This window comes from Pongo abelii, chromosome 10 (genome assembly GCF_028885655.2).
Source record: "Pongo abelii isolate AG06213 chromosome 10, NHGRI_mPonAbe1-v2.0_pri, whole genome shotgun sequence".
Taxonomy (NCBI): domain Eukaryota; kingdom Metazoa; phylum Chordata; class Mammalia; order Primates; family Hominidae; genus Pongo; species Pongo abelii.
Genome location: NC_071995.2, coordinates 99,161,111 through 99,181,592, shown reverse-complemented (window position 1 = coordinate 99,181,592; position 20,482 = coordinate 99,161,111). Strand labels below are relative to the sequence as shown.

At 37.5% G+C, this 20,482-nt stretch overlaps 1 protein-coding gene and 1 pseudogene across 3 annotated transcripts in view; both read right to left on the bottom strand.

Moving 5' to 3' along the window:
* The window catches only part of GAS2L3 (growth arrest specific 2 like 3), a 43,492-nt gene extending 37,152 nt beyond the window's left edge, over positions 1-6,340 (bottom strand). Inside the window, exons 1-3 of one of the 3 annotated variants that reach the window (XM_024257394.3) lie at positions 6,220-6,272; positions 5,630-5,705; positions 3,154-3,201 (exon numbers count right to left, since the gene is read on the bottom strand). In XM_024257394.3, coding sequence (XP_024113162.2) covers positions 3,154-3,171 — 18 coding nt within the window. In that variant the 5' untranslated portion in view covers positions 3,172-3,201; positions 5,630-5,705; positions 6,220-6,272. Of the gene's footprint in view, positions 1-3,153; positions 3,202-4,102; positions 4,602-5,629; positions 5,706-6,219 lie in introns of those variants that run through there. The other 2 variants (XM_024257393.3, XM_054527539.2) reach the window with 2 other exon arrangements.
* On the bottom strand, positions 6,220-19,409 carry LOC100435433 (phosphatidylinositol N-acetylglucosaminyltransferase subunit A-like; annotated as a pseudogene).
* Positions 19,410-20,482: the final 1,073 nt, after the last annotated feature.

Here is a 20,482-nt window from a genome sequence, read left to right as displayed (position 1 = left end):
GTGCATTAGAGTCGCCACTTCCTCTCAAACGGCTCAGGCAAACAAATTTCTCTGTACTACACTTAACCACTCTGTAGTCTGTGATGGCTTTAAAATTTTTTTTTTAAAAACCAAATTTTTAAAAAAGAACTGTAAGTAAAAGGAATACCAAGTGAATCTAGTCCTTTTTTGATTTTTAAATATAGACCATTTTCCCCTTAAAATATACTAAGCTTATTGAGGTTAATTTGAGGCAACTCTTACTATACCAGATCAAAAGCTATAGCAATACCATAGGTAATGCAACAAACTGGTGGTGGGGAGTGGGGGAAACTACTTCCAATCTCCCATGATGAGAAATAAACAAGTTTTTTTTGTTTTTAACCCCAAGGCAAACAAAGAAAATGAATAAACTCAAGAGGCATGCAGGGGTAGGGAAATCTATTAAAAAATAAAAAAAAAAAGTAAATTTAAAAACCTTGTCAAAGACAAAAAAGAAATGTGAGTTATTTAAGGGACATTTACTTCAGGAATTAAGGTAGGGATTGGGAAATGAATTCCTAAATATTTGAGGATCCTATGAATAGGAAAATGATGTTATTTATTTCCCTGAATTCTCTTAAAATTATCTCCAAGGAAGTACAGTAACGCTTTACTAATTCTTCCCTTTATAAGCATATCTTATTTCTATTATAATCCTGGGACTCAGTGTAATGCTTACCACATAGTATTCAAACATATTTGTTCAATAATTGAGGAACAGATACTAGTAAATGACTCTTTGTACCATCAAAATCAAAATGTATCTTACAATCAATTGTATTTGACAGTCAATGGAATATGTTATTTGTCCATTAACCATCTGGTTGAGCTGAAAAAAAGCAGAGCAGATGTAAATGTTTGTCAAGGAAAAAAGGGCATAAATTAAGAGGGTGGTTTTTTTTTTAATTGTGTATGAAAATGGAGATGCTAACATTTTTTAAAAAGTCATTTTTACTTCTTGTCACATTAGAGAGAAGAGTACATGTTGGATTTTCCTATTATTGCAAGCAGACGACTTTAGTAATAACCTGGGCTAGTCAGTAGAAATTAGTATTAAAAGTTAGATATTAACAAAAACTGCATGTATGAAGATTGTTCTCAAACATGCTGAAAGCTGTCATATTGTCATTAAGAGATATTTAATTCATGGGTACTCTACAGATTAACTTAGGTACTTGCACTTGCTTACGTTCAGGCAAAATTTTATGCCTATGTACAAATGGGCCTTTTCACAGAGAGTGACTTCATAGCCTTTGTCAGATTTTCAAATGGGACTATGACCCCAGAAAGGTTAAGAACTATTGTCCATTGGCTTTTATACTATATGTTTATTTATTCATCAGAATGAAGGACACAGATGAATGGCAAGAAATATCTTATTAAAGTATTAAATTAGTAAGACATCAATTAATAACAGCTATTCACTGGATGTCTCCTCTCTGCAAGGCACTTAATAACCAAGTAACTGTCTAATATAATTGGCAGAGAAAGAGGTGGAAATCCTGGGAAGTCCTCACATTCAGCAGCAAAAACCTCCATGAGACATGTGAAGGGAGGATAGTCTTGGAAAAAAAAAATCAATAAAGACAGATCTTGGAATCTGGATCAGAGAAGATTTTATAAAATCATTAGACAAACTGTGAAAGAATCTACCATGTTAAGAAAATATAAATGGCCATTAGTGTAGAAATAAAAAAAATGGGCAATGTGGCAACAATAGAAAACACTCTATAAGGAATCAAGAAAATATAATTGATAAGAAACTATGACATTCCTGAGACTGGATAAAAAGGGGATGAATAGAAGTAATCAGGTCAAAAATGATTTTGAGTAATAACAGAGTTCTGAGCATATGCAAGTGGATGTGAGAGGACCCAAAGGGGAAGAATAAGACCTTCTGGGAGACAGTCATGGACTCCCCAGTCCCAAAAGGAAAAGTATGATGGAACTGCATTAGTAGAGTAGGAGATTATAGCTGCAGAGTATAGGAAGGTGGACAACAGGGTCACATGCAGGGCTGTTCTTAACCATTTGATAAATTCTCTTCTCTAGGCTGTCATCCACTGTTATATTGATAAGGGAAAGGAAAGGAAAGAAGAGAAGAAGGAGGAGGGGAAGGAAAGACTAACTGACTTTTACGACGCAGGTACTATCTCTAGGTTTATATCTGGAAAATTGTATCATACCAAGGATACAACCAAACTTCTGACGTGCTTACAGGCAATATATATTCTAGCAGTCCATTTGCACATGTTATCTCATTGATTCCTCACAACTACCCTGCAAGTTAATCACTATTATCCTCACCATAGAGGTAAGGAAGCAGAGACTCAGAAGTAAGATAACTTGCCAGAATCTCGGAATCAAAGGGGCAGAACTAGGATCAGAACTGAAATCTAATTGATGCAAGTTTTTACTTCCCAAGGCAAATTTTATTATCAGTTGCTTGCTTCTTTCCAGGCAGACCTTCAATGTGACTTTTATTTTTAAGTTAATATTCCATCATGTTCTATTTATACAAAAGAAAGAAAACTTAAAAAATAAAAATAATATAGCAAACACCAACTCTGGAAATCATTCAGATATAAGGCTATTCTGATTGTCTCATTACACCCAGCTTGCATCCCTCCACCAAAAAAAAAAAAAAAAAAAAACCCACTCTTTAAAATTTTAATGGCCAGTCATATACAGGCATTTATAGAGCACATGAACAACTATCTGAAATTTAAAAACATATATTTGTTTTCACTGAAAGCTCTTTTAACTGTAAATACATACTAAATTGTAATGAGGGGAAAACCACAAAATATTCCACCTCTTTTCCCACAGTGGTATAAATAAGACAGACCTACCAACCCTAAGGTATTTTTACACTTGATCTTAGCCAAAAGGCCGAGAAGAGATAACCCTAAGGTATTTTTGAATTTTACAAATACTCAGTATAAACAAAAGCTTAGAATTGAAAGTTTTTGAGAACTAGAAAGTCAAAATATAGTATTTGTTCTTAAAATGTGATGCTTAAAAAAACTAGCACAATAAGAACACTTTGTGATAATTTTATCTTTGCTAATTATTACAGTTCAGTTATATTAATCTCATAATTTAAATATTGTTTCCAAGAAAAAAACTTACTTGAATTGCAGGCTGCATAGTCACCTATATTGAAATGAAATTTCTTTTCTGAAAAAAGAACAAAATATTAACATACAGTTAACAGTGACAGATTTGCTACTCCCCCAAACCCCCAAATTACAAGATTTAGGAATGTGTTTACTCGACTGCAAACGCAAAACTTTTTCTTCTAGTTAGAATAGTCTAAGAGAATTCGTATCACTCCTTGCTTTTTACTTCATAAAGGACTACTCATTTGAAAAAGGAAAACCTGAAACAGACTTTAATATAATATGTATTTTCTGGCATTAGCATCAAAGTAATTCTTGAACCATCTGGACAGTTTTGAAAAAAAATCAACAACAAAACTTAGCTCATATAAAAGTCTCCCAGAATTTTATTTTCCCCTGTGAATATAACTTAAATATAAATATTACAACAATTGATATTGAAAGTCAAGTATCTTTTATCTGATTGTCATCAAAGTCCTAACAGGTCATATGGACTTTGCATAAATTCACAAACTCGACTATAAGCTTATTCTGCTAATAAAGATAAACATCAATTTTAACTGTGAATCAAAATGCTCAATGTCTCCCCATAATAATTTTCCAAAGACAAAAAAGAAACAGCAATTTTAGCTCCAAAGTAGTATTCTTGAAATCTACATGGAAAAAAATACTTTAATTCATTGAATTAGGTAAATGCAATTCTTTCCTTTCCTGTATTTTCAAAGGGATAAAAGTGAAGAGTTTAAAAACATTCAACAGTATAGACTATAAAAACCTAGGATTTTTTATTGCTCATAGCAGCATAATAAGCTATTTTTATTATAAACCACGTTTAAAATATTTTAAGAGAAAATATATAATAATTACAAAGCTATAATGCTATTACTTTCCAAGAAAAAGTTATTTTTTCCTCTAAGTTATATCAGACATACCTCATGCATAGTGTCAACTATACATACCACTTTCCTTTCAGGAACATTTCTTCTAGTACCAAAGTTGAACCTGAGCTAAACCATACTGAAAAGCCTAATATTATAACACATTTTCTTTGCAGGAAGGCAAAAGACAACAGAATGTCCTTTTTGATGTCATTTTCCCTTCTCTCCACCACAGCAAAAGGCCAAAGTACAAGTGAGCATTCCTAATGAGCTTGTTATGCTTCCCACGAGCTAATTCAGTGGGGAATACATTTTCCTTTAGCATAAATAATCCTTTGTCCGCAACAAAGATCCACTTCTCGGAAGTAAAAAGCTTCCAAGACCATTTTTTAAAAATGCAGCAAAGAAGCTGCTCCTATTAAAATGGAGTTCCACATAATCAGACAAGAGCTTTAACAGTTGGAGCTGCCAGCCCAAAACAAAAGAAAGCCTAAATTATAAGGCGTGTGCCAATCAAGAACAGTGACACATTCACAAAGAAGCTATCACAAGAATGTTTAGTCGTTGCACTTTTTATGGAAAATTCAACAAAATTAGTTTTATGAAAGAAATAAAGAATTTATGTACAATATTTGGTCACTTGAACTTTAGCAAGAGTCTTCACATACATTTTTAAAATCATTCTTCTTGTATAACAGAAAAAACTACTTTTAAGATGACAAAAATATAACCATCTGGATTAACTTTAAAAAAGAAATTCTTTAATAAAATGGTATGCAGATAAGTTATTATGTATCTTCATACGTGAAAAGCTGTAATATACATGAACATGTGCTTTTCATTGATGAGATTTTATCAGTCAATCATCAATTAAGTAATGAGTACTCACTACATAACAGATACTAAGAGCCAGTCTTTGGTATTTTCTAGTCATTCACTATCATCCTTCCAAGATATTTTTGTGTCTCAGGCATTTATTCCCTAGAGTAGCTTTTTAGCCCCAGTCCTCGAAATGTATCACAATCACAATTCTTGCTTCTCCTTCATTTTATTACCTATTTTCCTCTTTTCTATCATTCCCTAAAAATCTCTATTTGTTTTCACAAAAATCAGTTACACTGAACCAGTAACATTTCATTTTGCATCTTAATTAGCAACATATTGTCCTTATTTTTTGTTTTTGTCTTTCTGTCTTTTTGAAGAAGTCTATTTCAATTCTTTGCCAACCTGAGGAAGTCTCTTCCCTTAGATTTGGCGAGGGTGAGGGAAGACCTCTCATGTAACCAAGTCTAAACTACACTCTAAACCTGTTGGGAATCTTTCACAAGACACTCTTATGCACAGATCATACAAAGTTAGGAATACTATACTTAACTTTTAAAATCTGAGGAAAATGTTGGAAACACAGAATGTGCTCATCCACCTGAAATTTGACCAGAATTTGAGCCCAACCCACTCACCTTTAAAAATTTTTAAAAAGTCATGAGGTACTCAAGATTATTTGCATTAAGGCTCTTCATTCTAATTTGACTTCAGATCATAATGGGATTAAAAACACCAACTACTGAACCGATCCTTCGTCCCAAAGATACAGGCTCTGAAACTTACACATTTTCAATCCTTTCTCATGTTATATGGTATGATGGGGAGAATTCAAAATGTCATGGCTCCATCTGTTACAAATCTGAAGTCAACCAGCAAGAGTAGCAAACAAAAAAAAGCAAAGAAATAAGGTAAGTTTCTTCAGGAAAAAGAATAACATTAATTGCCATTGTGCCACCCATCCATTCAGCACTCAGCCACCAGATTATCGCCAAGATACACAAGCTGCAAGGATAGGATCAAGTTGAGATCGCGGTTACTACTGAGGAAGAGAGAGGAAAATGACCCTGGGGAGGAATGCACAAGGGCCTTTCAACTGTACCAGTAAGATTTTATTTCAAGATAAGTGGTAATAACAAAGGTGTTATTATACTAGTCTGTATGCCTTTCTGTATGTCAAAATATTTCATCCTTTTTTAATGCTTCATGTAGAAAAATAGTTGAAGAAAACATCCTTTCTGATTTACTCAGAAAAAAAAAGTTTCTTAGTTTTAAAATTTTGAGTTAAATGTTTCCTAACTGCCTAATAAATAGAAATACTTTATCTATACCAATCATATTTCATGTATTTCTTAATGTGTACTAAAATAACTCACCATAAAGACAGCAATGGGGTAGTAGAAGGTATTGAACACATCTGATTTGAATTCCAGCTCCAGAAAATACTGGCTATATGACTTCGGAGTAGTTAACTTCTCTGAGCCTCAGTGTTCTGATCTGTAAAATGAGATATGACCATTTCCTTCTTATGGCTGCTGTAAAAATTGAATGAGACGATACCTATAAAATACCAGATACACAGTTAGCATTTAACAAATGAATTATGAATATGGTGATGAGACATAATTGTAGTTCATTTGATATAATTTATCTAATTAAAAAGAGATAAGAAAACAAAGCTAGTAATACTCAGATATCATCAGGCATAATTTGGAAAGCTGCTTTTACTAACACAAAAATAAATATAGTTATAAATGAGAGTAAAAGCTTTAAAATACCCACATCATAATTGGCAGGACACTCAGATAAAAATTTGTGATTGACAACTCACTTTGCTAGAATAAATATTTAGGAATTTATTTAACACAGACCCTTCTTTCCCTTCAACCTCTCTCCTCAATGCCCTCTCTAAAAGTTATATTTATTTCTGGGGCTATTTAACTGTTTGCGCTGTAATCTTTTTTCATGTGGTATACATTTATTTATTTATTCACCTCCTTTATTGAACTAGACGCCACAGGCAAGAGACACAGTGATGAACATAAAAGACATGTTTCTGCCCTTATGGAGCTAATATACCAGTTGAGAAAACTGAAAATAGCAAATACCTAAATGAATACATAATTTTATTTTTTACTTTTATTTTTTATTTTTCTATAAGTTATTGGGGTACAGGTGGTATTTGGTTACATGAGTAAGTTCTTTAGTGGTGATTTGTGAGATTTTGGTGCATCCATCACCCGAGCAGTATACACTGCACCATATTTGTAGTCTTCTATCCCTCGCCCCCCTCCCACTCTTCCCCCCAAGTCCCCAAAGACCATTGCATCATTATTATGCATTTGTGTCCTCATAGCATAGCTCCCACCTATCAGTGAGAACACACAATGTCTGGTTTTCCATTCCTGAGTTACTTCACTTAGAATAATAGTCTTCAATCTCATCCAGGTCACTGCAAATGCTGTTAATTCATTCTTCTTTATGGCTGCATAATATCCCATCATATATATATATATAGATAGATAGATAGATAGATAGATAGATAGATACAAAATCTATATGGGGGGGAGGGCACACACAGTTTCTGTACTCATTTATTCATGGGTATTTGGGTTGTTTCCATGATTTTGCAATTGTGAATCTTGCTGCTATAAACATGCATGTGCAAGTATCTTTTTCAAATGACTTCTTTTCCTCTGGGTAGATATCCAGCAGTGGGATTGCTGGATCAAAAGGTAGTTCTACTTTTAGTTCTTTAAGGAATCTCCACACTGTTTTCCACAGCATCTGTACTAGTTTACATTTCCACCAGCAATGTAGAAGTGTTCCTTGTTCACTGCATCCATGCCAACATCTATTGTTTTTTGATTTTTTGATTATGGCTATTCTTGCAGGAGTGAGGTGGTATCACATTGTGGTTTTCATTTGCATTTCCCTGATCATTAGTGATGTTGAGCATTTTTCTTATCTTTATTGGCCATTTGTATATCTTCTTTTGAGAACTGTCTATTCATGTCCTTAGCCCAGTTTTTGGTGAGATTGTTTGGGGTTTTCTTACTGATTTGAGTTTGTTGTAGATTCTGGATATTAGTCCTTTTTCAGATGTATAGCTTATGGAAATTTTCTCCCACTCTGTGGGTTGTCTGTTTACTCTGCTGACTGTTCCTTTTGCCATACAAACTAAAAGCACCTTAGTTTAATTAGGTTACAGCTATTTATCTTTGTTTTATTGCATTTGGTTTTGGGTTCTTGGTCATTAAATCCTTGCTTAGCCCATGTCTAGAAGAGTTTTTCCAATGTCATCTTCTAGAATTTTTATAGTTTCAGGTCTTAGGTTTAAATCCTTAATCCATCTTGAGTTCATTTTTGTGTAAGGTGAGAGATGAGGATCCTACATGTGGCTAGCCAATTATCCCAGCACCATTTGTTGAAAAGGGTGTCCTTTCCCCCACTTTATGTTTTTGTTTGTTTTGTCAAAGATCATTTGGCTGTAAGTATTTGGGTTTATTTCTGGGTTCTCTATTCTGTTCCATTTCCTATGTGCCTATTTTTGTAGCTGTACCACGTTGTTTTGGTGACTATGGCCTTATAGTATAGTTTGAAATCAGGTAGTGTGAAGCCTCCAGATTTGTTCTTTTTTGCTTAGTCTTGCTTTGGCTATGTGGGCTCTTTTTTGGTTCCATATGAATTTTAGAATTGTTTTTTCTAATTCTGTGAAGAATGATGGTGGTATTTCGATGGGGATCATGTTGAATTCGTAGATTGCTTTTGGCAGTATGGTTATTTTCACAATATTGATTCTACCCATCCATGAGCATGGGATGTATTTCCATTTGTTCATGTTGTCTATGATTTGTTTCAGCAGTGTTTTGTAGTTTTCCTTGTAGAGGTCTTTGACTCCTTGGTTAGGTATATTCTTTTTTTTTTTTTGCAGCTATTATAAAAGGGGTTGAGTTCTTGATTTGATTCTCTGTTTGGTTGCTGTTGGTGTATAGAAGAGCTACTGATTTGTGTACATTAAGATTGTATCCAGAAACCTTGCTGAATTCTTTTATTGTTGCTGGAAGTCAGGGACCCCAAACGGAGGGACCAGCTGGAGCCACAGCAGATGAATATAAATTGTGAAGATTTCATATTAATATGGACATTTATCAGTTCCCAAATAATACTTTTATAATTCCTTATGCCTGTCTTTACTTAATCTTTTAATCCTGTTATCTTCATAAGCTGAGGATGTATATCACCTCAGGACCACTGTGATAATTGTGTTAACTGTACAAATTGATTGTAAAACGTGTTTTTGAACAATATGAAATCAGTGCACCTTGAAAAAGAACAGAATAACAGCGATTTTATGGAACAAGGGAAGACAACCATAAGGTCTGACTGCTCACGGGGTCAGGCAAAAAGAGCCATATTTTTCTTCTTGCAGAGAGCCTATAAATGGATGTGCAAGTAGGAAAGATATTGCTAAGTTCTTTTTCTAGCAAGGAATATTAATATTAATACCCTGGGAAAGGAATACGTTCCTGGGGGGAGGTCTATAAATGGCTGCTCTGGGAATGTCTGTCTTACGCGGTTGAGATAAGGACTGAGATATGCCCTGGTCTCCTGCAGAACCCTCATGCTTACCAGGGTGGGAAAAAACTCCGCCCTGGTATATTTGTGGTCAGACTGGTTCTCTGCTCTCAAACCCTGTTTTCTGTTAAGACGTTTATCAAGACAATACCTGCACTGCTGAACAAAGACCCTTAGTAGTAGTTCTGCTTTTCCCCTTTGTCCTGTTCCCTCAGAAGCATGTGATCTTTGTTAGACCCTTATTAGTAGTTCTGCTTTTTGCCCTTTGAAGCATGTGATCTTTGTACCTACTCCTTGTTCTTACACTCCCTCCCCTTTTGAAACCCTTAATAAAAACTTGCTGGTGTGAAACTCAGGCAGGCATCACAGTCCTACTGATATGTGATGTCACCCCTGGCGGCCCAACTGTAAAATTCTTCTCTTTGTACCGTCTCTCTTTATTTCTCAGCCGGCTGACACTTATGGAAAATAGAACCTACGTTGAAATATCGGGGGTGGGTTCCCCCAATATTTTATCTAAGAGCTTTCTGGAGGAGTCCTTAGAGTTTTCAAGGTAAACAATCATATCGTCAGCAATCAGTAACAGTTTGACTTCCTCTTTATCAATTTGGATGCTCTTTATTTTTTATTTTTTTTGAGACAGAGTCTCGCTTTGTCACCCAAGCTGGAGTGCAGTAGCACAATCTCAGCTCACTGCAAGCTCCGCCTCCCAGGTTCACACCATTCTCCTGCCTCAGTCTCCTGAGTAGCTGAGACTAGACTACAGGCGCCCGCCACCACACCTGGCTAATTTTTTGTATTTTTAGTAGAGACGGGGTTTCACCATGTTAGCCAGGATGGTCTCGATCTCCTGACCCTGTGATCCACCCGCCTCAGCCTCCCAAAGTGCTGGGATTACAGGCGTGAGCCACCGCGCCCGGCCTGGATGCCCTTTATTTCTTTCTCTTGTCTCACTGCTCTGGCTAGGACTTCCAGTACTAGGTTGAAGAGGAGTGGTCAGAGTGGGCATCCTTGTCTTATTCCAGTTCCCAGAGGGAATGCTTTCAACTTTTCCCCATTCAGCATTACGTTGGATGTGGGTTTGTCCATAGATGGCTTTTATTATATTCAGGTATGCCCCTTGTATGCCGATTTTGCTGAGAGTTTTAATCAGAAAGGGATGCCTTTCAGATTGTGTCTGATGCTTTTTCTCCATCTACTGAAATGATCATGTGATTTTTGCTTTTAATTCTGTTTATGTGCTGTATCACATTTACTGACTTGCATATGTTAAACCATCCCTGCATCCCTGGTATGAAACCCACTTGATCATGGTAGTTTATCTTTTTGATATGTTGTTGGATTCAGTTAGCTAGTATTTTGTCAGTTACAAAGATTTCAGCGTCTATGTTCATCAAGGATATTGGTCTGTAGTTTTCTTTTTTGGTTATGTCCTTTCCTGGATTTGGTATTAGGGTGATGCTGGCTTCATAAAATGAGTTGGGGAGGGTTCCTTCTTTCTCTATCTTGTGGAATTGTGTCAAAAGGATTGGTACCAATTCTTCTTTGAATGTCTGGTAGAGTTCTGCTGTGAATCTATCTGGTCCTGGACTTCTTTTTTGTTGGTAATTTCTTAATTACCATTTCAATCTCACTGTTTGTTACTGGTCTGTTCAGGGTATCTAATTCTTCCTGTTTTAAGCTAGGAGGGTTGTATTTTTCCAGTAATGTATCCATCTCTTCTAGGTTTTCTAGTTTATGTGCATAGAGGTGTTCATAGTAGCCTTGAATGATCTTTTATATTTCAGTGTTGTCAGTTGTAATATCTCCTGTTTTGTTTCTTAGTGAGGTTATTTGGATTTTTTCTCTTCTTTTCTTCATTAGTCTTGCCAATGGTCTATCAGTTTTATTTATCTTTTCAAAGAACCAGCTTTTTGTTTCATTTATCTTTTGTATTTTTTTGTTTCAATTTCATTTAGTTCTGCTACAATCTTGGTTATTTCCTTCTGCTGGGTTTGGGTTTGGTTTGTTCTTGTTTCTCTTTTTCCTTGAGGTGTGACCTTAGAGTATTAGTTTGTGCTCTTTCAGTCTTTTTCATATACACGTTTAGGGCAATGAACTTTCCTCTTAGCACCACCTTTGCTGTATCCTAGAGGTTTTGATAGGTTGTGTCACTACTGTCGTTCAGTTCAAATGACATTTAAATTTCCATCTTGATTTCGTTTTTGACCCAATACTCATTCAGGAGCAGGCTATTGAGTTTCCATGTGTTTGCATAGTTTTGAAGGTTCCTTTTGGAGTTGATTTCTAGTTTTATTCCACTGTGGTCTGAGAGAGTGCTTGATATAATTTCAATTTTCTTAAATTTATTGAGGCTCGTTTTATGCTCTATTACACGGTCTATCTTGGAGAAAGTTCCATGCGCTGTCGAACAGAATGTGTATTCTGTCTGCTGTTGTTGGATGAAATGTTCTGTATATATCTGTTAAGTCCATTTGTCCCAAGGTATAGTTTAAATCCATTGTTTCTTGGTTGATTTTCTGTCTTGATGACCTGTCTAGTGCTGTCAGTGGTTTATTGAAGTCCCCCACCAGATATTATCCTAAATGCAATGGAAGCCCCTAATGAATTTTAACTAAGAGAGCAGTGACATGATCTAATTGACAGTTTTAAAGGAAATCCGAGGAAGAGAGAGAAATAGTGGAGTGAAACAGTGACGTGTTTAACAGAGAAAAGGGGGGAAAAGTGGATGAAGATGTAGGAAAAAGAACTAGGGAAACAGTGAGAGAAGGAGAAACAAGTAGGGGTACAAAAGGTGAGAGCCAAAGAAACACTGTATAAGAAATGAGATGGGAGAGTAGTGTGGAAGAGGGAAGAGTCCACTGCAGTAGTTCAGTGACAAACAATGGTGACTGAGTTAGAATCTAACGGTCTCCACTGGAAAGGAGATGGATCTGACATATATATCCATTAAGAACAAATGGATTTGGCAACTGTCAGAGATGATGGGGTAAAGGAGAGGAACGTAAGAGCAGAGTGTCAAGAACTACTGTTTCAGGCTTAGGGAATCTGAACAGAGACAGAGGCAGCATTTACTGAGATGAGGGTGATGAACAAACTGAAGCTGGACACACAGCATACATGGGTCAAGAGTGCTGTGTTGGCTGGGCGTGGTGGCTCACACCTGTAATCTCAGCACTTTGGGAGGCCAAGGTGGGTGGATCATGAGGTCAGGAGTTCAAGACCAGCCTAGCCAACATGGTGAAACCCCATCTCTACTAAAAATACAAAAATTAGCCAGGTGTGGTGGTGGGCACCTGTAATCCCAGCTACTTGGGAGGCTGAGGCAGGAGAATTGCTTGAACCCAGGAGGCACAGGTTGCAGTGAGCCAAGATTGCTACACTGCACTCCAACCTGGGTGACAGAGCAAGACTCAAGACTCCATCTTGGGGTAAAAAAAAAAAAAGAGTGCTGTGTTTTGGTTTGTTTCAGGAAGCCTTTAAAAACATTCAAGTAGGACCAGGCGCGGTGGCTCACGCCTGTAATCCCAGCACTTTGGGAGGCCAAGGCGGGCAGATCATGAGTTCAGGAGATCGAGACCATCCTGGCTAACACTGTGAAACCCCGTCTCTACTAAAAATACCAAAAAAAAAAAAAAAAAAAAAAAAAAAAAGCCAGGTGTGGTGGTGGGTGCCTGTAGTCCCAGCTACTTGGGAGGCTCAGGCAGGAGAATGGGTGAACCTGGGAGGCGGAGCTTGCAGTGAGCCAAGATTGTGCCACTGCACTCCAGCCTAGGTGACAGAGCGAGATTCCGTCTCAAAAAAAAAAAAAAAAACCATTCAAGTAGGGCCCGGGCACAGTGGCTTAGGCCTGTAATCCCAGCACTTTGGGAGGCCAAGGCAGGCGGTTCACGAAGTCAAGAAAACAAGACCATCCCGGCCAACATGATGAAATCCTGTCTCTACTAAAAATACAAAATTTAGCTGGGCATGGCAGCAGCACCCATAGTCCCAGCTACTCGGGAGGCTGAGGCAGAAGAATTGCTTGAACCTGGGAGGCAGAGGTTGCAGTGAACCTAGATTGTACCACCGCACTCCAGCCTGAGTGACAGAACGAGACTTCGTCTCAAAAAAAAAAAGACATTCAAGTAGGAATGTCAGGTAGGCAGTTGGAAATATGAATCTAGAACTAAGAAAAAAATTCAGGAGGAGATAAAAATTGTCAGCAAATACTTGGGAATTAAAGCTATTGGAAAGAATGAAATCATCTGAGGGAAATGGAAAAGGAAGTGACAAGGGTCTAAGAACAAGATCTGTGAAAATCCAACATTTATACTTCGAAGGAGTCAGCAAACGTGTCAGAGAAGAAACAGTTGGAGAGTTGCTTCATGATCTTAACTAATCTAGGCTTGTAACTTTTTTGATTCATCTCTTTCTAGTAGCCCTTCCTGATTGGCCTGAATTAATTCTGATTATATCTTTAGCCCTTGAATTCACATTTCTCCCTATTACTTGCCTGTATGGTGCCTTTTACTATTTTGAGCTATTCCTGTACACTGCTTAGCCAAGCATAAGTTTTCCTGGATTACTATTGGAAATAGAGTTGATAGAAGTATTCAAGCCTGGAGTTTAGGAAACAGTTTTTGTAGGAGAAATGTGAAAACCCCTAGGAAAAACTGATTGTCTCCCTTCTCCACAATGTTTCTGCTATCAATGAAATGTGACAGTAAAGTTTAGAAGCAGCCACATAGTGAATGGCGTCTGCCGGCGGACCTTTTTTGATATCATTTATTATTTCTTATTATTATTTACGTGACCTGAATTGATACATAATTTTGCCTCTCACCCAACATGTTCCAGGTAAAATATGTAGAGTGATTACGGTCAAGGTGCTAGCAGGTCAAGTGAGCTGCCTGATATACCAGAGGAATTACTAGGAAAAAAAATGACGGCCGGGCACGGTGGCTCATGCCTGTAATCCCAGCACTTTGAGAGGCCAAGGCAGATGGATTATGAGATCAGGAGATCAAGACCATCCTGGCTAACACGGTGAAGCCCCGTCTCTACTAAAAATACAAAAAAAATTAGTCGGCATGGTGGCACACACCTGTAGTCCCAGCTACTAGTGAGGCTGAGACAGGAGAATCGCTTGAACCCAGGAGGCGGAGGTTGCAGTGAGCCGAGGTCGCACCACTGCACCCCAGCCTGGGTGATAGAGCGAGACTCTGTTTCAAAAGAAAGAAAGAAAGAAAAAAATGACTAAGGTTGCTGTGTAGGTAGAGCTTCCAAGTTAATAGGACAACAGCTCTGCCAAGGGGCAAAGATTCTGATAAATGAGCTACTCAGGAATTCATACGACTGCCCCAGCGGACATAAACATTTTTACATCTTAAATAAATTCCATGTGTGGTAGACAGAATGATGGCTCTCAAAGTTGTCTACATCCTAATCCTCAGAACCTGTGAATATGTGACCTTACAAAGCAAATGGGACCTTTCAGATTAATTAAGGATCTTGAGGTGGGAGATTTTCCTAGTGGACCCAATGCAGTCCCAGGAGTTCCTATAAGAGGGATGCAGAGCTGCTCTGCCTATGGAGTAGCCATTCTTTATTCCTTTACTTTCTTAATAAATTTTCTTTTGCTTTACTCTATGGACTTGTCCCAAATTCTTTCTTGCATGAGATCCAAGAACCCTCTCTTGCGGGTAAAGAAAAACAAGAGGGATGCAGAAAGGTCAGAGTCACCGAAGGTGATGTGAGGACAGCTGCAAAGAGACAGGAGGAGAAGTCATGATGGAAGAGCATCAAAGAGAGATCTGAGGTGCTACGCTGCAGGCTGTGAAGACGGAAGAGGGAGCCAAGGAATATGCAGGTGTCAGCGGAAACTGCGAAAGGAAAAGAACTCTCCCTTGGAGGCTCCAAACACAGCACAACCCTGTCAGCACCTTTTAGCACTCAAAGACCCTGAGTTCTGATTGCTAAACCGTAAGATAATGAATTCGTGTCATCTTAAACCACTAAATTTGTGGTAATTTGTTACAGCCGTTAACTAGAAGCTAATACACCTCTGGGTTTTTTCGTCATTCTGGTCTTTATTTTTGAACATGTAGCATGTTTTAACAAATCAGTTTGTCATGGGCAACCTTTTGAAACATCAAAAGAAATATATTTTTCATATATTCCTCATCACTGTAAATTAACTTTCAAATCAATATAAGTAGCAGGGTAGAACAATGTGTTTCCAAATACTGACCAGTGCAACAGACAGTTACAATTAAGGTATCTGTCAGGCCTCTGAGCCCAAGCTAAGCCATCATATATCCCCTGTGACCTGCACATATACATCCAGAAGGCCTGAAGCAACTGAAGAACCACAAAATAAGTGAAAATAGCCAGTTCCTGCCTTAACTGATGACATTCCACCACTGTGATTTGCTCCTGCCCCACTCTAATTGATCAACTGACCTTGTGACATTCCTTCTCCTGGACAATGAGTCTCAGAAGTTGCCCACCAAGCACCTTGTAACCCCAGCCCCCGCCCCGCAAGGGAAAAACCACCTTTGACTGTAATTTTCCACTACCTACCCAAATCCTATAAAACTGCCCCACCCTTATCTCCCTTTGCTGACTCCTTTTTCAAACTCAGTCCGCCTGCACCCAGGTGATTGAAAAGCTTTCTTGCTCACACAAAGCCTGTTTGGTGGTCTCTTCACATGGGCACGCATGACAGTATCTAGGAAAGTTGAAAATTAAGATTTATGTAAAACAAATTTACTTCCACTTGTTTCTTTTAAAAAAAAGAGAAATATTTTAATTTGCAAGTTATATATTTTACATGCAAAGGCAACTAACTTTAAATCTCATTTCCATCTCAAATAAATGACAATTTAAGAATTACATGACAATTTTTAAAAATTAAGCAAAAAAATAAGGAAAAAATGGTGGTGTGCCTTTAAAACCTGTTAAGCAAAATAATGTTATAGTTTCTCACTTTACTGTGAATATTGGCAGTGGTTATTTCATGTTTATATGTGAGTTCCTACACATAAAAATCTCAACAAGAATGAATGGTTTAGATCAGTCAATTTTTCTCCAACAAAAGAACTCCCTAACTTCTAGATATTAAAAATCGGACTTTTGCTTTTGCATTTTAGTGCAAACAAAACACAAATATATTTCTTTTTATATCAGTACAACCAGTTAACAGACATGTTACTTTTTAGAAAGTAGTAAGTTTTGTGAATTTTGTCATTTTTTAAAATCCTGTACAGAATCACAATACTGACGGAATCTATCTAGTGCACCCACAAGTGCCTCCTTGTTTTGATTTCACAGTCCTTTTCTCACAAAAACCTTAAAAGTTAAAAGAATAATACACACCATTTGGATAATATGGGGTTAAAAAACCCATGGCTCTAGGCAACAACAATTACGGTTAATAACATCCACCCACAAAGACTGTGTTCTTAAAACTTTCAGACTTGGTTTGCTATAAATAAAACATTCTGAAATAAAGCCTTTTGCACACTGACAATACTTATCAGACATCAGCGAGGCCACAGCAAAGGAGAGTGACTTACATTAAAAGCACAGGGTAGTAGCTGGTTTTGGGATGGCACACCTCGTACATCCTGCTCACGAAGGCTTTTACAGAAAACTTAATTATGGAGGGTTTCTCTGCACTATCAACAGTGATATCAGTCCCTAATATTTAAAAAGCAAAAAATATCTTTATCAACACAACTGAAGATGAAGGCTCTACCTAGGAGAATGCATAGAACAGGATCAAAGAAGTACTAGTAGTGTGTCAGTGATTTTTTCCTGGCATTAACTGGCATGAGCATTTTTGGCATGTAGGCTATATATCTTATAACAACTATGACTATGATGAAATAAGCCATTTGAATGATAAAGAGTGAATGCGTTTCTGGTCCTTAACGGCAGGAAGCATCTAGTTCAACATTCCACATATAGCAGGTGCTCAAAATGTGCTGGTAACTGATGGACTATCTTACTCAAGGAACCTGTTAATTGTATGTTAACACCTACTGTGTGAACCTAATAAATGTTTAAAGGTATGACTTAGATTTCTAAAAAATGTATATAAACATGACTTGAAATAGTTAATATAGTTTTGTACTTCCCTAAAGAAAACTTGTAAACATCTAGTGAGTGTCTAACTAATGGTATAACATTAAAAACTGGCCAAAAAAATGCCCAGAAAACGTTTGGCCCTTCAACACCCAAAGCTCTCAAAATATAATGTTAAAACATCTCTGCTACAGGGATTTCAGTAATCTGAAAAATTTCATACCTGAATGGTTTAAATGTTCTCTTCCAAATTTTAAATAAGTGCAAGGTTTCTACACTGAGGAATTGCCTAAGTTTTTATCTTTCCTCAAAATAAAACATTGAATGATATAGAAGTAGCATAACTTACTAAATTAACTTATAAAAAACTAATAAAAAACACAGGCTCCCAAAAAGCAAGGTTATTTTCCATAGTCTTAATACAACTATTACAAATGTTTAAAATCTTACAATGTAGGCTTTTTTCTACCTGGTTTTAGATATCTTAATATTCTCACCCCCTCTTTTACTGTGAGAACATTTATGAGTCCAGGCACCCCTTGGCCCAGTGGCATCTATTCCAGTATCAATGATAGAATCTGGAGTCATCCATCTCCAGAAAATGAGGACGAGGAAATTGAAAACACCCAACAAAGCAAAGATGTAGCCTGTTACTGGTCCAAAGTGAGAAACAAGTCTGTCCAGTTGTTTGTCCATTGACAACACAGATTCCACTGATACTTGGTCATACACTTTTTCAGTTCTCTCCACAACATTCCTTCAGGTGTAGAAAGTCTTTACTATGTTATGGATATTTTCTGGAGCCAGCAATGCCCCTGACTTCAGTTGGAAAATAGCTTTTTCCAATCCCTCACACAAAGATTTTACTGAAGTTTCTCATAAAATAATAAGATTTTCTGGAAGCACCTCAGGAATCCCACCAACTCTGGTACTTACAACCTGTAAACTACAGCTGGCTGCTTCCACAATCGCCATGCAGAATGCTTCAGTAAGGGAGGTATTAAGAAAAATATGTCCTTGAACTAAGACATTTCTAACATTCTTGTGTTCTAAAGCTCCCAAAAGATGCACCCTGTCGTGCAACTGGTATCTTTCCGGAACTTCTTGCAAAATGATTCTCTTTGGTCCCTCTCCTCTAATTATGAAATTTAAATCTGAATATTTCTGACAAGAGTTTGGGTATAATACCACTAAGCAAATTGGTTCCCTTTCTGTAAACAAGTCTGCTGACAACAATAGTTACACTATCATGCCTTCTAAATGGGTCTGGAGTGAAGTCAGTAGGATCTACAGCATTAGGAATGACAGACACTATTTCAGTAGTCAGTGCTGCTCGTACTACGGTATTTTCCTTACTAGTATAAGAAACACAAATGATATGGCTTGTGTCACAAAGAGACACAGTTAGAAGTTTGTTTGTAAGCACCGAGTGGACCTTAGCAAATCCAGAAAGGGAATGGTCTGTTAAGACTGTTTGAAGCCCCATTGTCTTGGCATGGAAGAGAACATCATGGGCCATGGCAGAAAATGAACTATGTGAATGGATTATTGTGATTCTCTCCTGAACAAATATGTACTTGAGCAATGGCAGACTGTGAAAGAGGGTCATGGCCATAGACTGGTTATACATGACTTTCAGAGGCAAGTAATAGACTTTGAGGTCATTAGTGAGGTAACGGATGCCTTTTCGATTTCCGTAAGCATGAATGACAATTATAACCTTATGCCGTCTTCCAATCAGGCACTGAGGGAGCTGGTAAATGTGGCTTTCCACACCTCCCATATTTGGGTAGAAAAAGTCAGATGCCATACATATATTATGGGTACGGGTTCTACGTGTGTAAAGACTTCCAGGGCTAACCTGAGAGAGTGTAGCTGAGGGAGGCTGGCCATGCCCACCTTCTCCTTTATACGCCATGCTGAGATGGTTTAGGCATCAGTTCTTAGAGCAACCCACTTAAGAGATGTGTCCTCTATTACCAGCGAGTTCCATGGCCACCTGTGTCTGGACCTCCCACGGCTGCCGCCAATACACATCTTACGTGAAGAAAGGAAGATTTGCCAAGACACTTGACCTAGAGAAAGTAATATGTATCCAAAATATGATATACAATTAGAAGATGCAGCAAACCTAATCTGTTGAAATAATGAAGAAAAGAGCAACAGCTATATAAAGCAAGCAAAAGAAGAAAAAAACTGATAGGTTAAACCTACTGCAAGTGCTATGTATTTACTGTCATCCTCCTCCTCATCAAATGGTCCTGCCTTTGTAGATCTATCATTCATCCATCCATTCATTAATTTATATGTTTACAGAGGCTACCTGTGTTTACCATCTCAGGGAACACCATTAAAATTCACTAAGTTACCAGGACATTCTTAATTCCTTCCTCTCTCACACCTCCACCTGCCCCATCTTTCCTCAGCCAGAACAGTGACCATATCTTGTTGCTTCTACCTCTAAATTTTCTCAATATCTACAGCCACTCCTCTAGTTCAAGCCACCATCATCTTTCTCCAGGTTTACTGAAACAGTCACCTTTTCTCCAGCCTTGCAACCCTGTTCTTCATGAACCACAGCCAGAACGAATTTTCACAACTCTGATCCAAGGACATTTTACTACTACCCTGCTTAAAACCCTTAATGGTTGCCCAGTGTTTTCAGGATGAAGCCCAAACTCCTTAACCAAGATAACAAAGGTTTGTAGGATCCCCACCAGCCCTGTCTCTTGACTCTTACACTTCAGCCTTAGTGAATTTGTTAAAGATCCTTCTGAGCGCCATGCTTTCACCTCTAGGTCTTCGCACTTGCTGATCCATCTACGCACTTGCTGATCCATCTATGCTCTTCTTACACCTCTTTTCCAGACTCACCCTTACCTGTCTAGATTCTATTCCTCCAAAGTCTTCCCTGAATCATCTCCCCAATTTAGGGATATAGCAATATTATATGCTTCTATTTTGCTGCACTCTATACTTTTAAAAATAAGA